The sequence below is a fragment of the Notothenia coriiceps genome, unplaced genomic scaffold, assembly GCF_000735185.1.
Source record: "Notothenia coriiceps isolate Sejong01 unplaced genomic scaffold, NC01 NC01_scaffold00004107, whole genome shotgun sequence".
Taxonomy (NCBI): domain Eukaryota; kingdom Metazoa; phylum Chordata; class Actinopteri; order Perciformes; family Nototheniidae; genus Notothenia; species Notothenia coriiceps.
The window spans coordinates 33,413-54,447 of NW_011336808.1; the positions used below are offsets into that span (position 1 = coordinate 33,413).

The 21,035-nt window shown below is 38.8% G+C and overlaps 3 protein-coding genes across 3 annotated transcripts in view; all 3 read left to right on the forward strand.

Annotated features, from left to right (window-relative positions):
* The window catches only part of LOC104942111 (tumor necrosis factor receptor superfamily member 11B-like), an 18,231-nt gene extending 15,252 nt beyond the window's left edge, over window positions 1-2,979 (forward strand). The window contains exon 5 of the mRNA XM_010767310.1: window positions 2,579-2,979. Coding sequence (XP_010765612.1) covers window positions 2,579-2,979 — 401 coding nt within the window. The remainder of the gene's footprint in view (window positions 1-2,578) is intronic.
* A 2,490-nt stretch (window positions 2,980-5,469) lies between these two features.
* tnfrsf11b (tumor necrosis factor receptor superfamily, member 11b) lies at window positions 5,470-8,128 on the forward strand. Its single transcript, XM_010767308.1, has 5 exons — window positions 5,470-5,513; window positions 6,439-6,832; window positions 6,989-7,168; window positions 7,297-7,378; window positions 7,481-8,128. The coding sequence occupies exons 1-5, from the start codon at window positions 5,511-5,513 to the stop codon at window positions 7,725-7,727; spliced, it is 906 nt and encodes a 301-aa protein (XP_010765610.1). The 5' UTR covers window positions 5,470-5,510; the 3' UTR covers window positions 7,728-8,128.
* Window positions 8,129-8,755: 627 nt separating this feature from the next.
* Window positions 8,756-21,035, forward strand: part of LOC104942112 (leucine-rich repeat-containing protein 16A) — a 55,939-nt gene continuing 43,659 nt past the window's right edge. The window contains exons 1-2 of the mRNA XM_010767311.1: window positions 8,756-9,231; window positions 12,096-12,193. Of these exons, the coding sequence (XP_010765613.1) occupies window positions 9,192-9,231; window positions 12,096-12,193 (138 nt within the window). The 5' untranslated portion in view covers window positions 8,756-9,191. The remainder of the gene's footprint in view (window positions 9,232-12,095; window positions 12,194-21,035) is intronic.

Genomic DNA, 21,035 nt, shown 5'->3' on the forward strand with positions numbered 1-21,035 from the left:
TATCTATCTATCTATCCATCAATCTATCCATCTATCTATCCATCTATCCATCTATCTATCTATCTATCTACTTATCTATTAATCCATCTATCCATCTATCTATCTATTATCTATCTATCCATCCATCCATCTATCCATCTATCCATCTATCTATCCATCTATCTATCTATCCATCTATCAATCCATCCATCTATCAATCCATCTATCCATCTATCTATCTATCTATCCATCCATCCATCTATCCATCTATCCATCTATCTATNAATTCAGTCAATAAAAGTTGAAAACATTTTCTATCAAATCTAAGTTGATAAGAAAAAAGCCCAATAACTTATTTTCATAACACGCTTGAAATAAACCCTTCCCATTTCCTCTTATGATAATCAACCTGGGGCTCCTGTTTTAAGGAATGAGCTGCTAACAAATTAAATGAAACCCTCTGGAGAGCTGGGATAGGCTGTTGTTTTTCTTAAAGCATATTCAAGTATTAAGCATCATCTACCTACATTTGATTGATTTAGCTAACATATAAATTAACTTATGAGTCAATATACCTCACCTCTAGTGAGTGGCCCAGCCCTTCATATATGTTTCTGTATGTGGCCCTCGGTGAAAAAAGTTTGGACACCCCTGATCTAAAGCATTACATTTGTGAAAAATGAGGCTGATTTTGGAGAATAAAATGGTTTGAAATGAACAAAGAGACTGTTTTTGTTGCGAAACATCGACTCCATCGACAAGATGATGTCATTTTTGTATTGCATACAGATTTGGAATTCATAACTAAATATCTGTAAGCCGAAATGACTCAAGAAAGTAAAAAGGAAACCAATAAATAACAACAATACCAACCCTAACCCTAAAACAAGGGTTACAGTGTGTCTGTGGACCCAAGGCGATGTTTGTGTGCGTCACAATAACATAAACAGTCATTGCAAAGAGGCGGATTGAGGCAAGATTCACACGTGGCGACGCAAAAGCAAGCAATTGGTTGTCCTTATTCACTAGTGTCACATACATAAGAGAGCAAATGTAGTTTCTGTAATCTGTGTTTTCATTTGTCTCCATGCAAATCCCACTGAAAGGCCTTTTTGTCCTTGTCTTGTTTAGTAGAGATCAAAAAAGATTAATTAAGGGGAATAAATGTGTCCTATTGCATAATTATTTCACAGGACATCACAAAAATAAATTAAATCAACAGTTAAAGAGGACATATTTACATTTTCTGGTTTATATTTTGTATCCCTTTGCACGGTCATGACCGAAAGAACGAGATCGCGGGTACAAGCGGCCGAGATGGGTTTTCTCCGCAGGGTGGCTGGTGTCTCCCTTAGGGATAAGGTAAGAAGTTCAGTCATCCGGGAGGGACTCGGAGTTGAACCGCTCCTCCTTCGCGTCGAAAGAAGCCAGTTGAGGTGGTTCGGGCACCTAGTAAGGATGCCACCTAGGTGTTCCAGGCACGTCCAGCTGGGAAGAGACCGAGGGGTAGACCTAGGACCAGATGGAGGGATTATATCTCTTCTCTGGCCTGGGAGCGCCTTGGGACCCCCCAGTCAGAGCTGGTTGATGTGGCCAGGGAAAGGAACGTTAGGGGCTCTCTGCTGGAACTGCTACCTCCGCGACCCGACCACGGATAAGCGGGAGAAGATGGATGGATGGATGGACCTTACTAAATGGTCTAATGGTCCTTGGAGCGGGGCGAAACTCACGCAAGTGATTTCAAAACAAAAGCGGTGATAATATTATATATATTATTCTGTTAAAAGATATTGTTGATATTGTTGATATTGTTGATATTGCTCATTTTCAGGTTTGTATTAGTATGTGTATCCCTTTGCAGACCCTTGACATGCACTCAAACCTATATAACAGACTACAGAATAGGGAACAACCCCAGAAAGATTAAAAGGGCTCCTTTAATCTCCATAGCCGCTTACACAGCAAGCACTTAGCCGGTACGTGTTCCCCCCGAACTCTTTAGTCCCTCGAACTGTCCTAGTAGATCACAAATGAAGCCGCTGACGTCACTTCTTCTGCTTTGGGTTCCCAAAACTTTTCGGAGTTGTACGGGGCGTGGTTTGCAATTCGCCCAGTCAATCAGAAATTGTTAGTGTGGCCGACACACCCACGAACCATTTCCTCCTCAGGAAAGTACTACCTCTCTAGCAGGGACTATCTGGGGGTGAAAGGTTTGCGCGAATTAGGGACTAGCTCCAGATCCTTTTTGGTGTGAAACCAAATCTCCCCCCCCACCCTTATCGGCCTTGTTCTGGGGGGAAAAGTACTTCGGTGTGAAAGCGCCTATTGTGTTTATTTTAACCAAATATCTTTCAGAGGGGCGTGGGGTGTGGCTCCTTATTTTCATCCAAAGTAACAGACACAGAATCAGCACTTTGACAAAGGCCTGAAACAGAGGGGTTTATGGGATGCTACGATGGGTGATCTGTTTGGTATTCCAAGCCAAACATTTCAGAGACATGTTTTGTTTATATCTGAGACCTATAATATATTGATGAAAAACAGTATAATAGGGGACCTTTAAGTCCTGGATTAGTGTTGTAATGTTTTTGACATGTCACTTCAGGTGTCAACCTCTGTGAGAAGAAAGTCTCCCGCTGCAACAGCCTAAAAAACCTAACCCTAGAGGACCTCCTGAAGGTCACCGACAGCCTGCCAGGGGTCAAAGTTAAGCTGGAGGATGTCCGGGCCGTGGTCTCCACTTGTCTGCCCCAGCAGTACATCCTGCAGCTGCTTCACCTCTGGAAGATGGCAAACTATGACCTGGATCTTGCCAAAGGTCTGTCTCACAGTCTGAGGGTGCTGCGCAACAACGGGGCCCCACGCCATCTGCTGAAAGGCCTGAAGAAGTTTAGCCGCATCATAGGAACCACCTCCACGCACAAGATGTATGAGAAGATGTTTGTTAGTATGCTTCACGATGAGTCCTGTTTTAAGGCTCATAAACCATTAAATGAATAATCATCTGGGAGGTACACACAGGAATATATGCCATCTATAGCATACACAAACACTCAAGCATTGTCAGATACAGAACACACACAAAAGGACAAGCACTTAGTGAGCAGAGGGGTACCTGTATGTGAAAGAGTAACAGACATGGGTAACATGGTACAATCAGGGCTTTAAGATATTATCAAGCTATGCACATAGTGCCAAACTGTAACACAAGGGCAAGACGGGAGCTACATTCTTCTTTGCCTGCATGATTTCATAGACAAACCCTCTGCCAGAATAAGGTTGCTTTCATTATATGAGGTACCAATGGATTTCTTTAGTTTCACCCTCAGTCTAGAGTATCTGTCCACAGTTATGAATTTAATAATCCAAATAGAAAAAATAAACACATTTGTGTACTTCAGGCAGGCCGAAATAAATAAATAAATGTCCTGGAAACTTTTGACCGGAGTCTGTGAAAAATGAAAAACTATTTATGTTGTAAATAGCACAATATTTTATGGAAGATAGGCTGGCAGGTGTTGTGTTTTTATTATTGTTGCTTTCTCGCAGATTGAGAGGAAGGATTTGGTTTCATAATGAAATACGTGCATTTTTTACAGTCCTTTGTTTGTTGGCTTGTTCTGGACTGCTGGCAAGTAGAGCTCATCTGATTTTTTTTTAACTGTCAGCTATATGAATGTACAAAGGAGTGCAATTGTTTTATATTTAAAATAATAATAATGATTTTACTTTCTGAATATGTAAAGGCTTATTTTATTACTTATCAGAAATACTGGATTCCGAATGCTGCAAGTTCTTGAAGTGATTTTTTTTTATATATATTGTTTTTATCACTTTTATATTATTATGACCTTTATTGTATATATGCCTGTCCATTTTAAGCTTGTGTAACTTGTGAACACTAATGTCAAATGATTTGAATAAAATCACTTTGTAGAAAGGCTTTTTTCTTCATAAATTAGTAACTGAATTGGTCCTGGGAGTGGCCTTGATCACTGAGTGCCCGACAAATCATTGCAATTTAAGATTGGCTTTCTGCCTGGACAGATGCAGGACCTTCATTTGGACCATAAAGAGCAGATTGACAATACAACCAAAGCTGGCCTGCCCACAAAGTTTCTATATATTTATTTAAACATAATTATAGAAATGTACATATGGAAGCTTTAGCGTGCCAAATTATTTCATCAGTGGTAGGTCTATTTTTCTTAGATACACACACACACACACACACACACACACACACACACACACACACACACACACACACACACACACACACACACACACACACACACACACACACACGTACGTCTCTATGGATAAAGAAAGATCAAATTTTAAAGCCAATATGATAGCAGGATACTGATGGAAGTGCTGGAAACCTCACACATTCCAAAGAAACATATTTTCTGAATAGAGTGTCAGTATGGGGCAATTTGATGGAAGTGTAACGTGCTTTTTCTTCTACTCAATTTGGCCAATAACCTGCTTGCAGTGTAATATTCATTACAAACATGTCATTGTTGTAGCGTGTTCTCATATTCTGTGGAAATAGGGTGAGAACTGAGTCACGGACACACTTTTGACTCATCACACTATTTAAAAGTAATCTACTTTGATTTACTAAATTGCACTGCACATTGCTTACTCAACACGTGTGTAGTGACTCATTCAAAGGGGACATTTTACAAAGAGAGAAGGATAAAGGTTATTGCCACATTATAACACATTCAACAACCAGCTTGGATCATCAAAAAACACATTTTAGGTTTAACTCAAATATTACCTGATGACGTCACAAGGACATTTTAGAATGACGTCTTTTCGGGTTGCTCTCCCCTCAAGTTGCTTTTCAAGTTTTTAGATATATTATTTTAAGACATTGTTTTCACGTATGAGCTATATGTTAAAACAATATCACCTTTACAATATATCATATCTATATAAATATCATATCTATATAAATATAGATATATAGCTCAATTACTGCACAAAAAAAATGAAATTTTAAGATACACCATTCCATTTATAAAAGACTTTGGAAATGACTGTAGATTATACATGTGGTACTGTATATCATAACAGGTTTACTTTTTAATTTGTATTGCTGGTATCCCAATATGTAACTTATTATTGTTTGATTGTAATTTAGATATCCTGTAATTATATTGACTGACTATAGAGACTAAGGCCAGCGAGACATCTGAGTGAGGATTTCCAGTAATTTCTAATTCCTGGTTATGAAGAGTGATATCAGTCTTTTGTCACATACAACGGAACCAGGAACAGCCTGTAATGGATTCAAAGAAAAAGTTACATGTTGGCCAATTACCAAAAACCCTAAATGAATACTTCCTAAAGCCACTGCCGTGTCCATAATTCAATTTACATGACGGAAGTAGTTTGACCTTTCCAAAAGTTATAACTCATTGTCTGCAAAACACACGCCCACATAAATGTCCTATAGGAGGACTGTATAAATGGCACTGATCCTCTTCTACAGAAGCAGCGACCTGCACATCATCAACATGGTGAGTATTCTGTAGTGTAAAATGATCAAATCTAGCAAAGACAGAGATTAAGGATTATACTTTGGTGTATGTGGGATGAAAGTAATATAGAAAAAAGTATGATTATTAGATGTAGCAGTCGAGATTGTGACCAATATTTTTTAAGGTTTTATACAAATTCTCAGGTGAACCAACAAAATACTGGATAATCAGAAAGTAATTTAATATCCTATTGGAGTGAATTGATAAATGTGTGTGGCTTTTTATTTGGAAAAGTCTCTTTTGAAATTTGGAAAAATGGAAAAATGGACAAAACGTTATCACTCTGATCAGGAGCTTTTAGCACAAGTCCTAATGTATATTTATCTAAAGTGTTTTTTAACAGTTAGTGACCTAACAAGTCAGTACTCTTAAGGGTTATGAACAGGATTCCTTACGAGAAATAGGAGAATTAAATCCTATGTACTCAACTTATTTTATGAAATAAATAATTGTTTGACAAATGCTGCTGCTGTCAAATGTTGTCTGCTGCAGTGCAATAATGAAATAAAGTTAGAAAGATCTGGGTACATTCCAATACAATTTAAATTACATACACTGATTCCTTTCCAATTAAGGAATTCAAAGTGAAATAAGTTAATTAAGTGAGTACAACTAAACACAATTGCAAATATATATCAAGACTATTACTGATGAGTTTGATGAAGCTGTAAGAAATATGTAAAAACAAAAAATCGTGTCACATTATACCATTATTTGAATGTCTCTGGTGTAATGTGTACTGTCTTCAAGGAAAAGGTAAAGATTAATGGCACTAGTTGTACATAATAAAGAGGCTAATTGAAATAAACTGTATTAAAGACACTGTTGTTGAATTATTAATAAAAAACAGTATTAGAGAAAGCCTGCATACAGTAACTAACCATAATCACAATCCTCTCCTCAGCTCCTTTTACCTGCGCTCTTCCTGCTCTCTGGGGTCCTCCAAGGTGTCGCGGTGGTGGAATCCGTTCCCCCCACTTTTAACCACCGAGACCCATCCACCAGAGAAACCCTCATCTGTGACAAGTGCCCACCCGGCACGCACATGACTGCGTACTGCACCCCCACCACGCCCACCGTGTGCGCACCGTGCAGAAGCCGCCACTATACCGAGTTATGGAACTACCTGCCCCGATGTCTTTACTGCAACAACTACTGCATGGAGAACCAGGAGGTGGAGACGGAGTGCACTGCGACCACCAACAGGGTCTGTCGGTGCAAACAGGGCTTCTACATGACCAATGAGTTCTGTTGGACACACTCAGAGTGCGGGCGCGGAAACGGTGTTAAAACTCAGGGTATGTAACAGAGAAACGATCATTTCTTATTTTACTTTGTAACGATTGGCTTTCAATATGTTTTTATGCTGAAAGTTAACATACACCCACCCAAACATGATTTCATCGTAAATCTCAACATTGTTTTGAGCCAAAATGCATTCTTGTTATCTGTAGGTACGTCACAAATAGACACTGTTTGTGAAAAGTGTTCCGATGGCTACTTCTCCAAATCATCTTCTGCGCTGGAGTCGTGCGTAAAACACCAGGAATGCGCAAGCGGACAGATTTCACTCCTTCCCGGCTCAAATAACCACGACACATTGTGTGGGTCCTGCGAATATCTTTCAAATGGAGGTATGTACTCAGCACAGCAGTGAAATATAATATTATTTAAAATAATTTAAATTCTTCAAGATTATTTGTCTTTTTGTGTATGCAAACGATAAAGAAATTGGATTTTAAACTCAGACATTCTTTCTCAGGTGAGACACTCAGGACATTCGTCTCAGAATTCTTCAGCAGGCAGAGGATGCGCGTGGCAAAAATGAAGTTATTTATTGCCAGGTGAGCCTAGTCAACCCACACACTGCTCCTCTGTACATTTTCCTTGTTTCACTTCCTTTCCACTATTCCCTATAATTCGAAACCATCATCTCCCTCCAACAGCTACATTCATAAATCAGAAGAGGGGGTGCATCTCAGCGGCACGACTCGAACCAAAGAGAGAGGACCTCTCATGGTTCAAATCCTAACGTGGCTGGCTCAGGCTCCAGAGGAGCAGCTGAAAACATTGCCACTGATGCTGAAGGCTTCAAAGCTCTGCCACATGAAAGAAAACCTAGAGATGGTAGTCGATAAGATTAAACAGCAGAGCCCAAACTGTACTTCACCATTTATAGATGTTGAGATGTAGACTGACAGTATATGGTGTATACAGCACACGTAGCACAAATACCTCTTAATTGTATTTGGCCTTTTGCCTAATTTGAAAACAAGTTTTTTTTCATTAAGATTACTGCACTGAACTAGTGATGTTTATCTGGGTTTTTTTATGTTTAAACGTAGGTCAGACTGTTAACTTCAGATTTATAAGGAGGAAAAGGTGAATAAATGTTCAAAATTGAGAGATGTGTAAAATATGGAAACATGTGAAATTCAAGAGTTACATAATAACTTATTTTTGATACGAAATGTAACTTTATCTTAAATTAGTGTTATATTAGACATGTATGATACGTTCTCTAAAAATTATGTGATATCAAACTGTTGTGTAACAGCTAAATAAAGTTTACGGTATGTTGTCGCCTAATCTGAGCCTGGCTGTATTTGAACTGAATGACCACAAGGTGTCAACCTCCTCTCTCTTTAACTCTGGTCATTGTCGACTAAAACGTTTGCATATACAATGAAATGTCTGAAACAATATGAGACATGATGAAGCGCGATATATTTCCATTCTATTATATACGCATGTTAACTTTCCGTGTTTCAGGATCAAAATAGACACTGCAATGCCCAAACAAGTACAGTATTATAAATCTGATTTTTTTGTTGAAATAATAATGACAATAATAGGAGTTAATGTTAATGAAAAGAGATCCCTGCAAAAACACTTTAAATTACCCATAATATCGCTACATGGATTTGGAGTGCATTTTACTCCTAGTCTGATTTCAAAGTGACATTATTATAAATTAGCTTTAAACCTGTATGAATAGCCCATACTATGGCTATATAATCCACTGGGAATAGTACTGGTTATGTACAGCCACCTCCTGTGCTGCAGCATGGGATTAGGTCGCCACGAGACAACGCCAAGGACCGCTAGAGGTCCCTGGTTCGCAGTTTGGGCACCACCATTGCAGCCGTCTCATTAATATCTGGCTGACACCACCACCACCGCCCCTTCGTGCCACGCCACACCGCCCCGGCATCGCATCGGCTCCCTGGCTGTCGCATCACCTCGTGGGGAGGGGCCCCGGTTCCCACTATTGACTGCTCGGCTGTTGTATTACCGACCGCTTTACGTTAGGGCCACGGCCACAGAGGATGTGCGCGGACGCTGCTCTTTTCATCTGTCCGAAGCGCACAATGTGCCTCGTTTCAACATGATTTTAAAGGGACCTTAGCGGACTGACTCTTTCTCCAACATACAACCCGTGAACCCTGTTTAAACCGAGAGGACATGCGCCGGGATAAACGCGATTACATTGTCCGGACACCGCGAGACGAGAGGAGCATGTAACCGGGAGAACTGCACCGGCGGCGGCAGCACCTGACACTTCTGTCTCTCGCTCCTTGTTTCCTCAGAATTGGAGTATTCTCCATGTGTTGACTGAACGCTCTTCGTTGTTTTGGGATTATTATCTTCATCAAAATGAGCGAGGAAGTGTCGGAGGTCCCCAAAGAGCTTCTGGGTAAGAATTGATCATTTGTAGTAGCCATGTGTCCAGGCTGCAACAATCTCTGATACTGCCTTTCTCATATTCCTGACTCACAGTGTGCATGTGTACTCCTGTACTGTCCTTACTGAACTGATGCAATATAATATATCCCATTCATACAGAACAGCCAGACTTACTGTGGCTGAGACACAATAGCAACGCTATATTTTAACGTTAAGTATCTTGCCAAAATATACGTTGTGATTAAAAAAGCATTTCATAAAGAGTCAAAATCTGACTTTATACACTATTAATCCATTATGTTTGGCTACAGTATAGCTTGAAGCTGTGTAAACATGTAGCTGAGCTGTTGTTGATCGAGGTGGATGTACTGTTGATGCAGTGTGGAGCCTATATTTGGAAGAAAAGCTAAATAGTTTATATGTGAGTGGCCAGCTGGTCTTACCACATAAGTTGCACGTTTATTTCCACAGTAACCTTGGTCCACTCTCACATACTTTAGCCTTAGTGGTCTGTCCTCTTGGCTAAAGTCTGCCAGGTTTCTTATGCTTTATTTGTTCTGATTGTGGACCTTTTAGAATCCTGCTGACTGTTTGGCTCAAGCTCAGGGTCTCTTTGTTTGGCAAGTAGCTCCGTTTTTGACACCTCAGTGCAATGTTGGACAAGCACAAGCTTTTTCTCTCTCTCACAAGCATACAATGTTCATCTGGCTCCATATATTTCTTAAAGAGAAATAAATAGTGCAGAATGTAGATAAGGCTTGGTGGAAAATGCTATGTCATGTATTCCGTTGGTGATACATGCATTTGATTATTTATATGTTTTGTATCCCTGTACTCTCACCCAACTATCATGTTTTTTTGTCATCCAGTCTGTTTTTTCAGCACCTACAATAGTTATCTTACAGAAGCTAGAGGACAACATTGTGTCCCTTTGCTTAGGATTTAACATCAATGTTTGACGGTTATGTAGCTTAATATCATTTTATCCAGTAAACATTATCGATAGAAACATTCCATATGTCTGATTCATCATTTTATTCACCTTTCCCATAAATAACAATGCTTCAGTTTTATATAATATGGTTAGTCTGCTGACATACTGAATTCCTGTATAGATAGGAAACATTCTTTGTTTTTTCTCACTTTATCCAGGACTAGAAACACAGATTTCCGACATCCACTCAACATAGAGTGAGAAAGTTCAAGACTTTTCCTGATTCTAGCTTCACCAATTTTCCTAACACTGTGCACTTAACAGCCCACTTAGGAATTCAGTATGTCATGGTCATGTATCACATACCATGTGGTGTTGTCTGGATGAGTATGTAACCAGCCATTGTTTGAAACATATGCTGGTGCCGGTGATTCAGCAGCATTCAAAATCACTGTTGGCATCCAGTATCTGCAACGCAGTTCAGAGTAATGCTGCAGAAAGAAACACCATAGACTGAGTTACAGAACATTTAGAGGATCTAACCTTCAGAAACTGTGTTTGTATGCCGAGACAATATTTTACTCACATTTATTCAAACACTTATGAAAGCAGAAGACAAAGGGAGAAACAAACTTGGCAAATATTTTTGAATGATGTCTGGTACCCTTGAGTGATCAGGCAAAGCGATGCCTTCAGGTAACATACCAGTGTTCAGCAGGCTGTTCAGTTGAAGTTCTAGCAGCTAGGGCTGTCATGCTGTGTCAAAACAAGGTTACTGTGTCATCTGTTTGTGGGACAGACCTTTGAGGAAAAGGAAGTTGAATTTAAGAAGGGGATGAAGAATAGCAAAGCACAGCTCATGGACAATTTGGTGAGGTGTATGTTATTGAATCTGCTCACAATTAAGCAGTTTTTAGATGGCATTAAATAAAAGATCCTAAAATAAGTTTATGATTTATTCGCATGAATAATAAATCACTAACAATAGAAATGTTGTTACATTATGAACAATTGTTTCTTCTGTTTTTTATCCTCCTCTGTAGTTTATATCCTGAACATCTCCAAAATGTTTTCCAATTGCAACTCTCAAGAGATGAACACCACAAATCTGATTTGTGATCTCATCACATCAATTAACAATTTTGGGTTAGCTGTGGGTCAATAAATGAGAGACTGATTTTATGGACTTGTAAATTGTTTGTTTGAGTGTTTTACAAGGTCATAGGTCTCCCATTTCCCCACCTTCCACACGAGTCCCTACTGAAATTCCTGCCAGTGTGACCACATTTACATGCCTTATCTGTCTTATGCAAACCACCAGACAGCCGGCTAGTAAATGCCCACTCCTTTCACAGTTTTAATAAATGAGCAGAACATGGAATTCATTTTAAAAAATGATATATGAGAGTCTGGAGTTTTTTTTTTTCTGCCTGGGATTGAAAACTATCCGGTCTAATTAAAGCATTTCATTTCATTAGGTGTCTGCAGTAAGACTGTATTTTAGGAAATGCTTCAGCAGGACATTTTCCATGTAGAGTGTTTAGAAAGGTTGGCAGATTTGCGCTTTGCCTTATTATTAGTTTCACTTTGATCAGATGATGGTTTGTGGAAGCCTGTAGGCGAGGAAGCCAGCACAGACGCACACACACAGAATCCCTCTCAGTCTCAGACACATGTTCACAGACTAAACCAGCCCCTGTGTGGCGGAGGAGTGAGAAGTATGGAGAGGTGTCTGACCCAGTTCTGATCAATAAACCAGTTAGTTAGGGTTGTAAACATACTTTTTAGGAGCTATCAAAGGCAAATAAAATGAGTGTTTAGATAAACCTCTTGCCAGTTGTTTTATTTTACTTCTAATTCAATGCACAGGTCAGGTATGCAAGTATTTCCAAATGTGAGTCTCTCATTATGTTATCTGCTCTCTCGTCTTCCCTGTGTAGAGAGTGTGAGGGATGCAGTGGGGAGGAAGGTGAAGCTGTCACTGAGGAGGAGAGTCAAACTGGAGATCAAAGGAGACAAGACGGAGAACAGAGTCTTGGTGAGTCAACTGCGGCTGCTTTCAAGCTTCTTCTTCATTAAGGGGAAATCTGTGTCTGTCTATTTATCCCCATGTTCCTGCTCTTGGAATGTACAGGTTGCATTTAAGAACATCAAAACCTTCCTCTTTTCATCTCTCTTTTTTATTGAGCACTTGAAAGGAGATCGTTATTTCAGTCACATTAAGCATCACTTCACTGTAATGTCTTTCAGCTATACTTTGATTTTGAGTTTAATTTCATACAATTTAAGTTAGAGAGATAGTGAGAAAAATAATAAACACTCTATAAGCTCTTTTTCCATTTAGTCTGAGGACTGGGCATTGTTTTTATGTTGTTATAGAAGATTTTCAAAAAGCATTGTTGTCTTTTCTTCACATTCTCTTTAAGTGGAACCAGCATCAGGGAGCTTTTTTTCCTGTTTCATATTTTTTCATTTATAAGAAGGTTTTGTGAGTGATTGCCAACATGCCTCCTAGTATTTGGGTTGTGTGATTTCCTCTGTGGCGTTTTCTGTATGTGGGCCAATGTATTGTGCAAATTGTACAAGAAAGTGTTGCCATACGATCTGAATGACTAATTATCTATAACAGTTTGATTAATTTAGACTCAAATGTAAACTAAGTTGTGCCCCTGTTTGTTTGGCCTATATTTATTTAGTTTTTAATCAAATTGCCACCATTAAAACAATGCTGTACTAGCTATTGCCAGTCATCCCTGTTTAAAAGGAACTAAGGATGCACAGACAACTCTCAATGGAGTTCTTTGATGGGAAAGAAAACTTCTCAGGACGTACTGTACTGATTCTCTCAACATTTCTAAAGAGTTGTGTTTAAAAAAAAAGAAGAAAATATTTCTGAACAGATATCAGAGATAAGGATATCCCTTTGTAGTGTAAGTCACACTGAATCTAAAAACCTGTTTACTATACAAGAAATCAAGCAATTTGGATTTTAAAATGCACACTTACCTGTCTGTTTTACTTCACATAGTATCTGCCTCATGTCTGTCCATGGGCACCTCCCTTTAAATAGTTTTCAACATCAATGAAAAATTGCTCTAAATCAACATCTAAGGTATACATTGAGGTAATTCATTTATCAGTCACACCTCTGTTTCCCCATCAGCGTCAGTGTCATCTATTGGTCAGGTGGAAATAGAAGCTCAGACCATAAACCACTGGCCAGCGGGCAGCAAATTCACTGAATGATAAATAATTAAGAACCTGGTAGATCATTAAAAATGCATATTGACTCTTTCGGGGCTTGAACCGGATGAAGGGCTGATAGTTAAGACAGAAGAGTTTCTTCGGTAAATCAGTATTCGAGCAAAGTCCATGAAGTTTGATGGTTGAATCACAAAGCTTTCAGTTGCTGTGAGTCAATGCACACAACGTTAAATATGTGTGGCTGTGGGTGGAAATCGCAGAAGCCATTTAGTTATACAGCTCTCAGTGGACTGAGAAGCTTTTAGTTATACAGCTCTGTGTGGAGTAGAAATAGAAATGATGGTGAAGAAACTTTGAATAGCTTTGTGAATAGACCTGCACAGCCAACATGTCTGCTTTAGGATTTGATATTGTGTGTTATCAGCCACACTTGTGTCCACACACCCCGTGCAAGATAACTTAGAAGATGAGCTCAACCTTCACCTCTCTTGTACTCTGCTAAATAGTCTGTGAGCAGGCTAAAGTGGGAAGCAGCAGGAGAAAGTGGGTTTCTATGAAAAGAAGAAAACCACACTTGTCAGTATATGTAAGAATCTAAAGCCATCAGTGTTACAATGTTACACCATCATGAACATGGAGAGAAACACTCATTTGAAGTTCAATTGTTTCTTGTATAATATTATCCACTTATAATATTCAACACAATTAAATGTACTCCAGTATAGTGTTACACAATCTTGACTAAGAGGAATATTGCCTTATTTTCTTTACATTTTATTAACGTCAATATGACTATGTGTATGTAAAATGAGACTCCGGGATAACATCCTACAAGTGGAAGTATCATGAGCCTCCTAAAGCGTTTATATAATACTGCAAACTGGAATTTTACATACGACTTCTCCCTAAATACAATTTAAAATCATGAGAAAGATGCCCCCTAGATTAGCTACTCTATTGAGACTAACTTTTGGGATCTTTCAAACATGGCAAAAAGGGCCACAATTAAAAGAACAAGTTAAGTTACCCTTTACCAACTTTGAGAGTTGACCATATTGATTTGTAGTCTTCTTCGTTGTAAGCTAATCCTAAAGTGTTGCACAGGAATGGATGTGTTTTGTTGGTTGTTACTTTAAAACAATGTTTTTACAATTAACATGTGTTATTTGTTCTTTTGTGATCTGCACAACAACTGCATATTACTTATAATTGAATCCAGTCAAGTGCTCGGTTTGCTCGTCTGCGGCTCGCTCTCTTGACGTGGCTATGACAACAATGTCATCATGTGGGAGCTGGAAACAGAGGCTATAGTGGTGTGCGCATACAGTAGACACACACACAGACGCACACACATGCACACAAAACAATGCAAAGCAGTGGGAGTCAGTACGGGGAATCGAGGAATTCCAGTGGAGTGGTTCTGGTATTTCATCCAGACGCAGGGCATGAGAATGACTCGGTGAGTTTGTAATAACGCTCTGCTTGAGCGGACTGAACAAATAAACCACTGTTTGTTGTTCTGCGGAAGAAAAAAAAGACTGAAAAAGACCGATATTACAGGAAATGTTTCAGAGAGACATCAAACATGGCATGAACTTGAAAATGCCTTTTTTAAACTTTATTTATTCAGGGGGAAGTTTATTATAAGCAGTTCTCTTTATTTCGGGGAAGCCCTGATCACATTCACACAGTAACACATTCACATGCCTTTTCCAGTGTTATATGGTATTTCCCAGTATAAATCAATCCAAATGAGCACATTGTGATTTACAGTCCAGATTTGATGTGTTCATTGACATTTATTGAACTTCCCTTGTCAGCTTACTGCATCCACATACAGTACAGAGTTAGATTTATTTCAGACAATTCAGGGCATCTATCTTCAGTGTAAACACCAACAATGTTGGGAGGAATATGGAATATGGTTATTTCATCTCTGTACACACAAGGCTGTCCCTTTTTTCCCGCGGAGCTTCGCTCAGACGGGGAGTGGAGCAGTACAGTGCCCGAGGCGTCTCTTAAGCACATTAAAGCCTGAGAGATACAGTCATCTTCCGCCTTTGAAGACGGAGGGATGAAGGTGGTAGAGATAATAACATCAGTCCATCAAACACACCCCGAGGAAGTAGAGAGGGAAATGGGCAAGGAGACGTTCTGTACAGGGCAGTTGAGTTGTGCTACAAACTCATCAGTGACACGGCAAACATTTTGGGAAAAACGATTTTAACATCGTACCACAATTAAAGTGTTTACAGGCATATAGGATTTCTAATAATAAATCTAAATTTCATTAGGCAAGCAGCTTGACTTTTTTTCAGACCCATAGATGTAGTGCTCTCTGATGTCCTGCCATTCGTCATGTAGCAGTGCAGATCATTCACAGATCCTTGGCTCTAATTTAAAAACCACTACATTGTTGGGTTGGAGTGGTGTCAAACTTCCTCATGATCTCCTGGTGTGAATAAAAGAAAATGTATGGGTGTGTGTTTGTCCTAGCCAGAGACTGTCACTAATGGTGATTTGCTTTATTGCCTCTCATTGTTTGCTTTGTATGTGGGAGGGGCACTAACCCAGCACAAACCTGCTACACACCAACACAATGATCTTAATGATCTAGAGTTGCACAGATTTTAATCTAGTTTGCGCTTGGCTTGAAAAAGGTAGAGCCAATATTTGACTCGAGGATGTCAGAGTTTACACATTTTGTCTGCATAACACATTCCCTATAACAATTGTTTACTTGTACCATTGGTGATAGAGAACTTGACTGTGCATCACATTATAACACTACATAATATTTTAAACAAAGATGTCTTGTGTCACAAACAATGATGGACTTAGCCATTTTCAACTTCAAAGCTAAAACATGTTCCGATAATAAGTAATTTATTTACAAAGAAACAGCTTGTAGCTAACTAACTGGGGAAATATTGTGTCACAGTCTCATAGTAGCTCTCTAAATGTTTCTTTCTTTGTCCTCAAGAAGTTAAGCTTCACCTTCTAACCCCATTGAGTTTATCTTTTGCACGCACTATACTTATCTTCACTTCTTTTCCTCGGTTTGTTTGGATTTTGACCTTGAATGTCTTCACCACACATTTTTCAACATCACATCACACAATTTGTAAAATTAAATCGGGCATTTACAAAATTGTCTGCAGTAGGGCTTTTTTAAAAACTGTAAATGTGCTGACCTGTCTCTATTTTTCCCTGTCACATTCCTCAAAGTTTCATCTTGTGCTAAGATGACTCTGCTTATAGTAAAACAACAGACAGTTTGACCATTATAAAGTGAAACAAAGTGTTTCGAGCAAATGAAAGGAAGCCTTACTAATTGTATTACATTGCAAGTTCATTGCAGCCTTTTATGTTTGTTAGCAACACTAATGTGTCTTGCTAATTCTGGTCTCCTCAGTGAGACTAAATGTATTGTTATTCCTCCAAGGTGGAAAATGTTTAAGAACCCGTGCTTATATCTGAGAACAGACCAAAGCCTACAATTTTCTTTCCCGCCACCATTCCCTGCTTTTCATTAACCCCGAGGTCTGTCATTAGGGCCAGTGAGAAAATGGAAGCGACCCAGTTCTGTGCTCCCTGAGGATCACCTGTAATGTCCTCTCATGGGAGCCTTCACTGGTATCTTTTGTTGGCGGTGATAAAAGCTCTTCCTGAGCAAGTATTCTCCACATTTTATATTCCCTTTGATAACAGACTTTGTTATTTAGTCTTTGCTGTAGGCTGTTGAAGTTCTTTCATAGAGTGGCTACTTTATTTACAGAAAAGTTTTTAAAAAATAGCTGTGAAAGCTCTGAAACACTGGCTCATTTATTGTGAAGCCTGGTTGGTTGGTCTCTACATATTTTCCATGGATCACAGAATGATAATCTAAGAGTGAAGTGCTGGGAAGCAATTTGTAAAGATGGAGATTATTTAGTATTTCTATTGATATGATAGTTAGTGTGATATTCCTCCATAATGGTAATATTACGTAGTATTAAAAGGAACAGCAATCCTTAGACTTACAGTAAGTATACAGGGGGTTGAGTGCTGTCAATTGCTATACCATGTGACTCTTGTGTTTGCAACAGTAAGTCTGTCACAGATACAATCTTTAAGCATGGATCTGATATGTTGTTTATCCATCCTGCTGCAGGACATTTACTTGTTTTTAAAGACGAATTGAACGCATTGTCAGTATTTCACCCCTTTTAACGAAGAGTTGAACACATTAATTGTCTTCATTTTGTCATGAGCAAACATCATTGTGTTTCTCTGTTGTGGGGCTTTTAAGTGTCTGGCGACATGGTAAATCTCTCTCCCTAATTTTTCCCCAATTGTGGGTGTTTGTATTTTGGGATTTGTGGTCAGAGCAGAGTCTGACATCATCCGCATTTTTTGTTTTGCTCTAATGTTTGAGGTTGTGAAACATTGTATCTGTCTGACCCTTTGGATGAGTGAACACAGAAATGCTGTTCTTTGTCCTTTAATCAAGCTTCAGCCAGAGTTTGAACTTTTATAATTGTTTTTAGCATAAAAGCTCTGTCTATTAATTAGTTAATTTGCTTTGAGGTTCTCTGTTTTCTAACATGCAATGCTGTGGTGATTATTAACATAATAGGGGCAACATTCAGAACCGACCAAGCAGGATGAATGTGTCAAACAGGTCACCATTTCCCCGCTGTGCGAATAAGTATGCTCCTCTATAGTGTGGTCTTTAATGATTTGTGTTATTATGAAAAATGGACTAGACTTTTGAAACCACCAGAAGACAAAAATAGTTCATCATACTCAAAAAAAGGATGTATAGTGACACAATTATTATCTGGTTTTTTCTTAACATCTAAATAATTTAAGAAAGTGTACACAGTGAGGGGACAGTCAAATATATTAAATAAGTAATAATATAAAGTACATACTATCAACAAATTATAGCATTTGAGAAGCATCATTTAATGTTTAAATTAAAAATAACCTCAACAATTAATGAAGGATACAAATAGCTGTAAAACTAATCATCTAATTAATTTAAAATCCAACAAAAAATAACTTCTGAAGACTAAATCCTTAATACTAGTAATTTATTTGCAGTGCTTTTAGATGTCATTTTTGGATCACTCTTTTCCTTTTAACTGCAATAACATCTTTGCACAATTTATTTAGAGCTTCCAGCCCCCCTAACCCTCAGTGTGGGAGGGGAAACATACACACGCCGACAGAGTGAGATCACAGTTGGCCTGGTGAGGATTGTATCCACCTCCATGTTTGCAGGCGACAGTGTCAAGTATAGTTAAATCCAGCTGTGAGGTATCAAGGGTGACTTGTCTCCTGCCTTAGACAAACCAAAAATGTGATATATTTAAACATTTAGTACCCTCAGTATGAAATTACCTCATTAGGTTCACATCTTTACTTCTGCTTAAACAAAGCAACGTGCTCTATTTTCATGCATTTAAACAGGATTGAAGAACCTAAAAACACTTAAAAGCAATGCCTCTCATCTTGAGTCTGATTTGCTGTGTCATACTGTGACCAATCCATCCAGGGCTGCCTTACTGTGTAGGCTGAATGCAGATGCTAGTTTACGTTAGTCAGGGAGTCTAATTTTAGCATGCTCAGCATATTCACTATCACACAGTTATTTCAGCCTCTTTCTGAGTTCTTTGGTTTCTGAAAAGGGCTCAGCTGAATGAGTCGGTTAATTAGGAGGGATTTTGTGTGGAGTGTGTTGCCAGTGTGTTTTTGTGTGTTGTCTTGTGCAGTGGACAAAGACTGTACTTCCTAGGACTGCCTTTCAGCTCTTAACCGCAAAGCATCAGACCATGTAGCAGCATAACCTCCCTGCAGTTATAGAGAAGGAAACCATATGGGGGCTAAGGTTGAACATCTCTTTTATTCTGTGTTGTTATGCTATCCACTGACCTGAATGGCAGTTCTTTTTATAGTAAGGCTTAGCATGTTTCCAGTCCACAATGTGCTACAAAAGCCTCCCTGGAGAGATATTAACCAGCCACATAGCCTGGCTCCATGCTAGCCCCGCCCACATTCATTCATCTTCATTATCTCAAAGGTCAGGGTCATTGTCACTCAGACAGTCTCAGTAATATAATTGACCCAGCCTCAGGCCTTTGGCTCGATAGGTTTCATTGTTATAATCTTATACTGACTTATATGTCTGTAAAAATGCAGGATCAAATATGGCACATGGGTTTTGGTGACTTCATAGAGCTCTTTTTGACCACTTCTTGTTTTCATGACAACGAATAATGTGTAAGCTTGAGTTTTGTTCTAAATCTGCACATTTTTGCACCATGTGAACATGCTGAAGTGGTATGGCTGGTCCCGTATCTCGTGTTTGGTCAGACTGAAGGAAAAGTGGCAGTTGGGTGTTTATTGTGTAATGGCCTCTTTGGTACAGTGTCAGTCTGCTCTTGTTGGATGTAATTAAATGGGGTTTGTAGGTCGCAGACAACAGCCAGCATTGATCGGATTACAATTACATTTGTGAACTTTGTCATAGTAAATGGCCACAAAAACAATCAGGCCTAATAAATGTGATGTTTTCTGTCCAAACACTGACCTCTGAGTGATACAAAAATAAATAAGACTACATGCATAGTTAATCTTTTCCAGAGAGGCTTTAATTTTGAGAATTAAACCAGATCAATACAGATCAATGCAGATCAGAGTAGAAAGGAAGTATGTGTATGATGTCGGACAGCTTGGCTCTGCCTTCAAGGGCCGAGTTAGGCATAATCATAGGCATTTGCTAGCACTCATGCAGCTATTTTTTATCAGAACAACTGCACTGGCCTCTCTACTACCTCTCCCTTATGCCTTTGCCGCATGGTTAGTTTTAATGGTGTCCTTGTGGTTGATGTTGCGATACTGTTTTTATCGTTGCCTTCTGCAAACTGCTAACATTATACCCTTTCCTTCATTGTTCTATTTGATGGTTTTTCTTCTTATTGTTATGGTTTAATTGTTGTACAGTATTCAGAGTTATTAGTGGGTTCAAATCCTATAGTATATATAACAGACCTTTGTAAGGAAAATACACCTTTACAGGTCAGTGTGTTCTGTACTTTGTGCGCAATCATGTGTGTCAGTGTGTGTGTCCTCATCATGGGTGTGGATTTTGACAGATCAGCAATATGTTAAACTGGGTATTGATGTTTCTGACCCTGACTTAATGAAATATAACACATTTCCTCAACCCTGTTTTGTAAAAACGCAAAAGCAGTGTGTTCTCCTCTTATTGTTTTAATCATAACCTCAGAGGTTATTAAAGCATGCATTTATTCATGTTATAATCTTAATTCAAGTAGCTTGTTGTCATAGATATGTCACCTTCTGTGCTTGATTTGGGATAAATCTTGTTTTTCCTGTCAAGCATAATGCATCCAATAAAAGGTTTCTCTGTTTTCCTTTTTAAGCCAGTGTTACATTTAAATCCTCTTCATGTGTATTTGATCATTTTTACTTAATTGTATAAATCTAATCAAGAGAGGACCTTGTATTGCTTTTGAGGAATTACCATTCAAGATCTAAACCACGCTAATTGTGTTTTTATCATCGAAATCATTGTTCAGTACTGCGTGTGTTTGTGTGTGCGTTATTAGTGCCGGCTGATGTTATCTACCCACTCCAGAGGGAAACAACGGGTAATGCCAACACCA

Excerpts from the sequence above, each read along its gene's own strand:
- tnfrsf11b (XM_010767308.1), top strand. Across the intron at positions 6,833-6,988 it reads AAACGGTGTTAAAACTCAGG|GTACGTCACAAATAGACACT; the intron begins GTATGTAACAGA and ends TGTTATCTGTAG. Across the intron at positions 7,169-7,296 it reads CGAATATCTTTCAAATGGAG|GTGAGACACTCAGGACATTC; the intron begins GTATGTACTCAG and ends ATTCTTTCTCAG.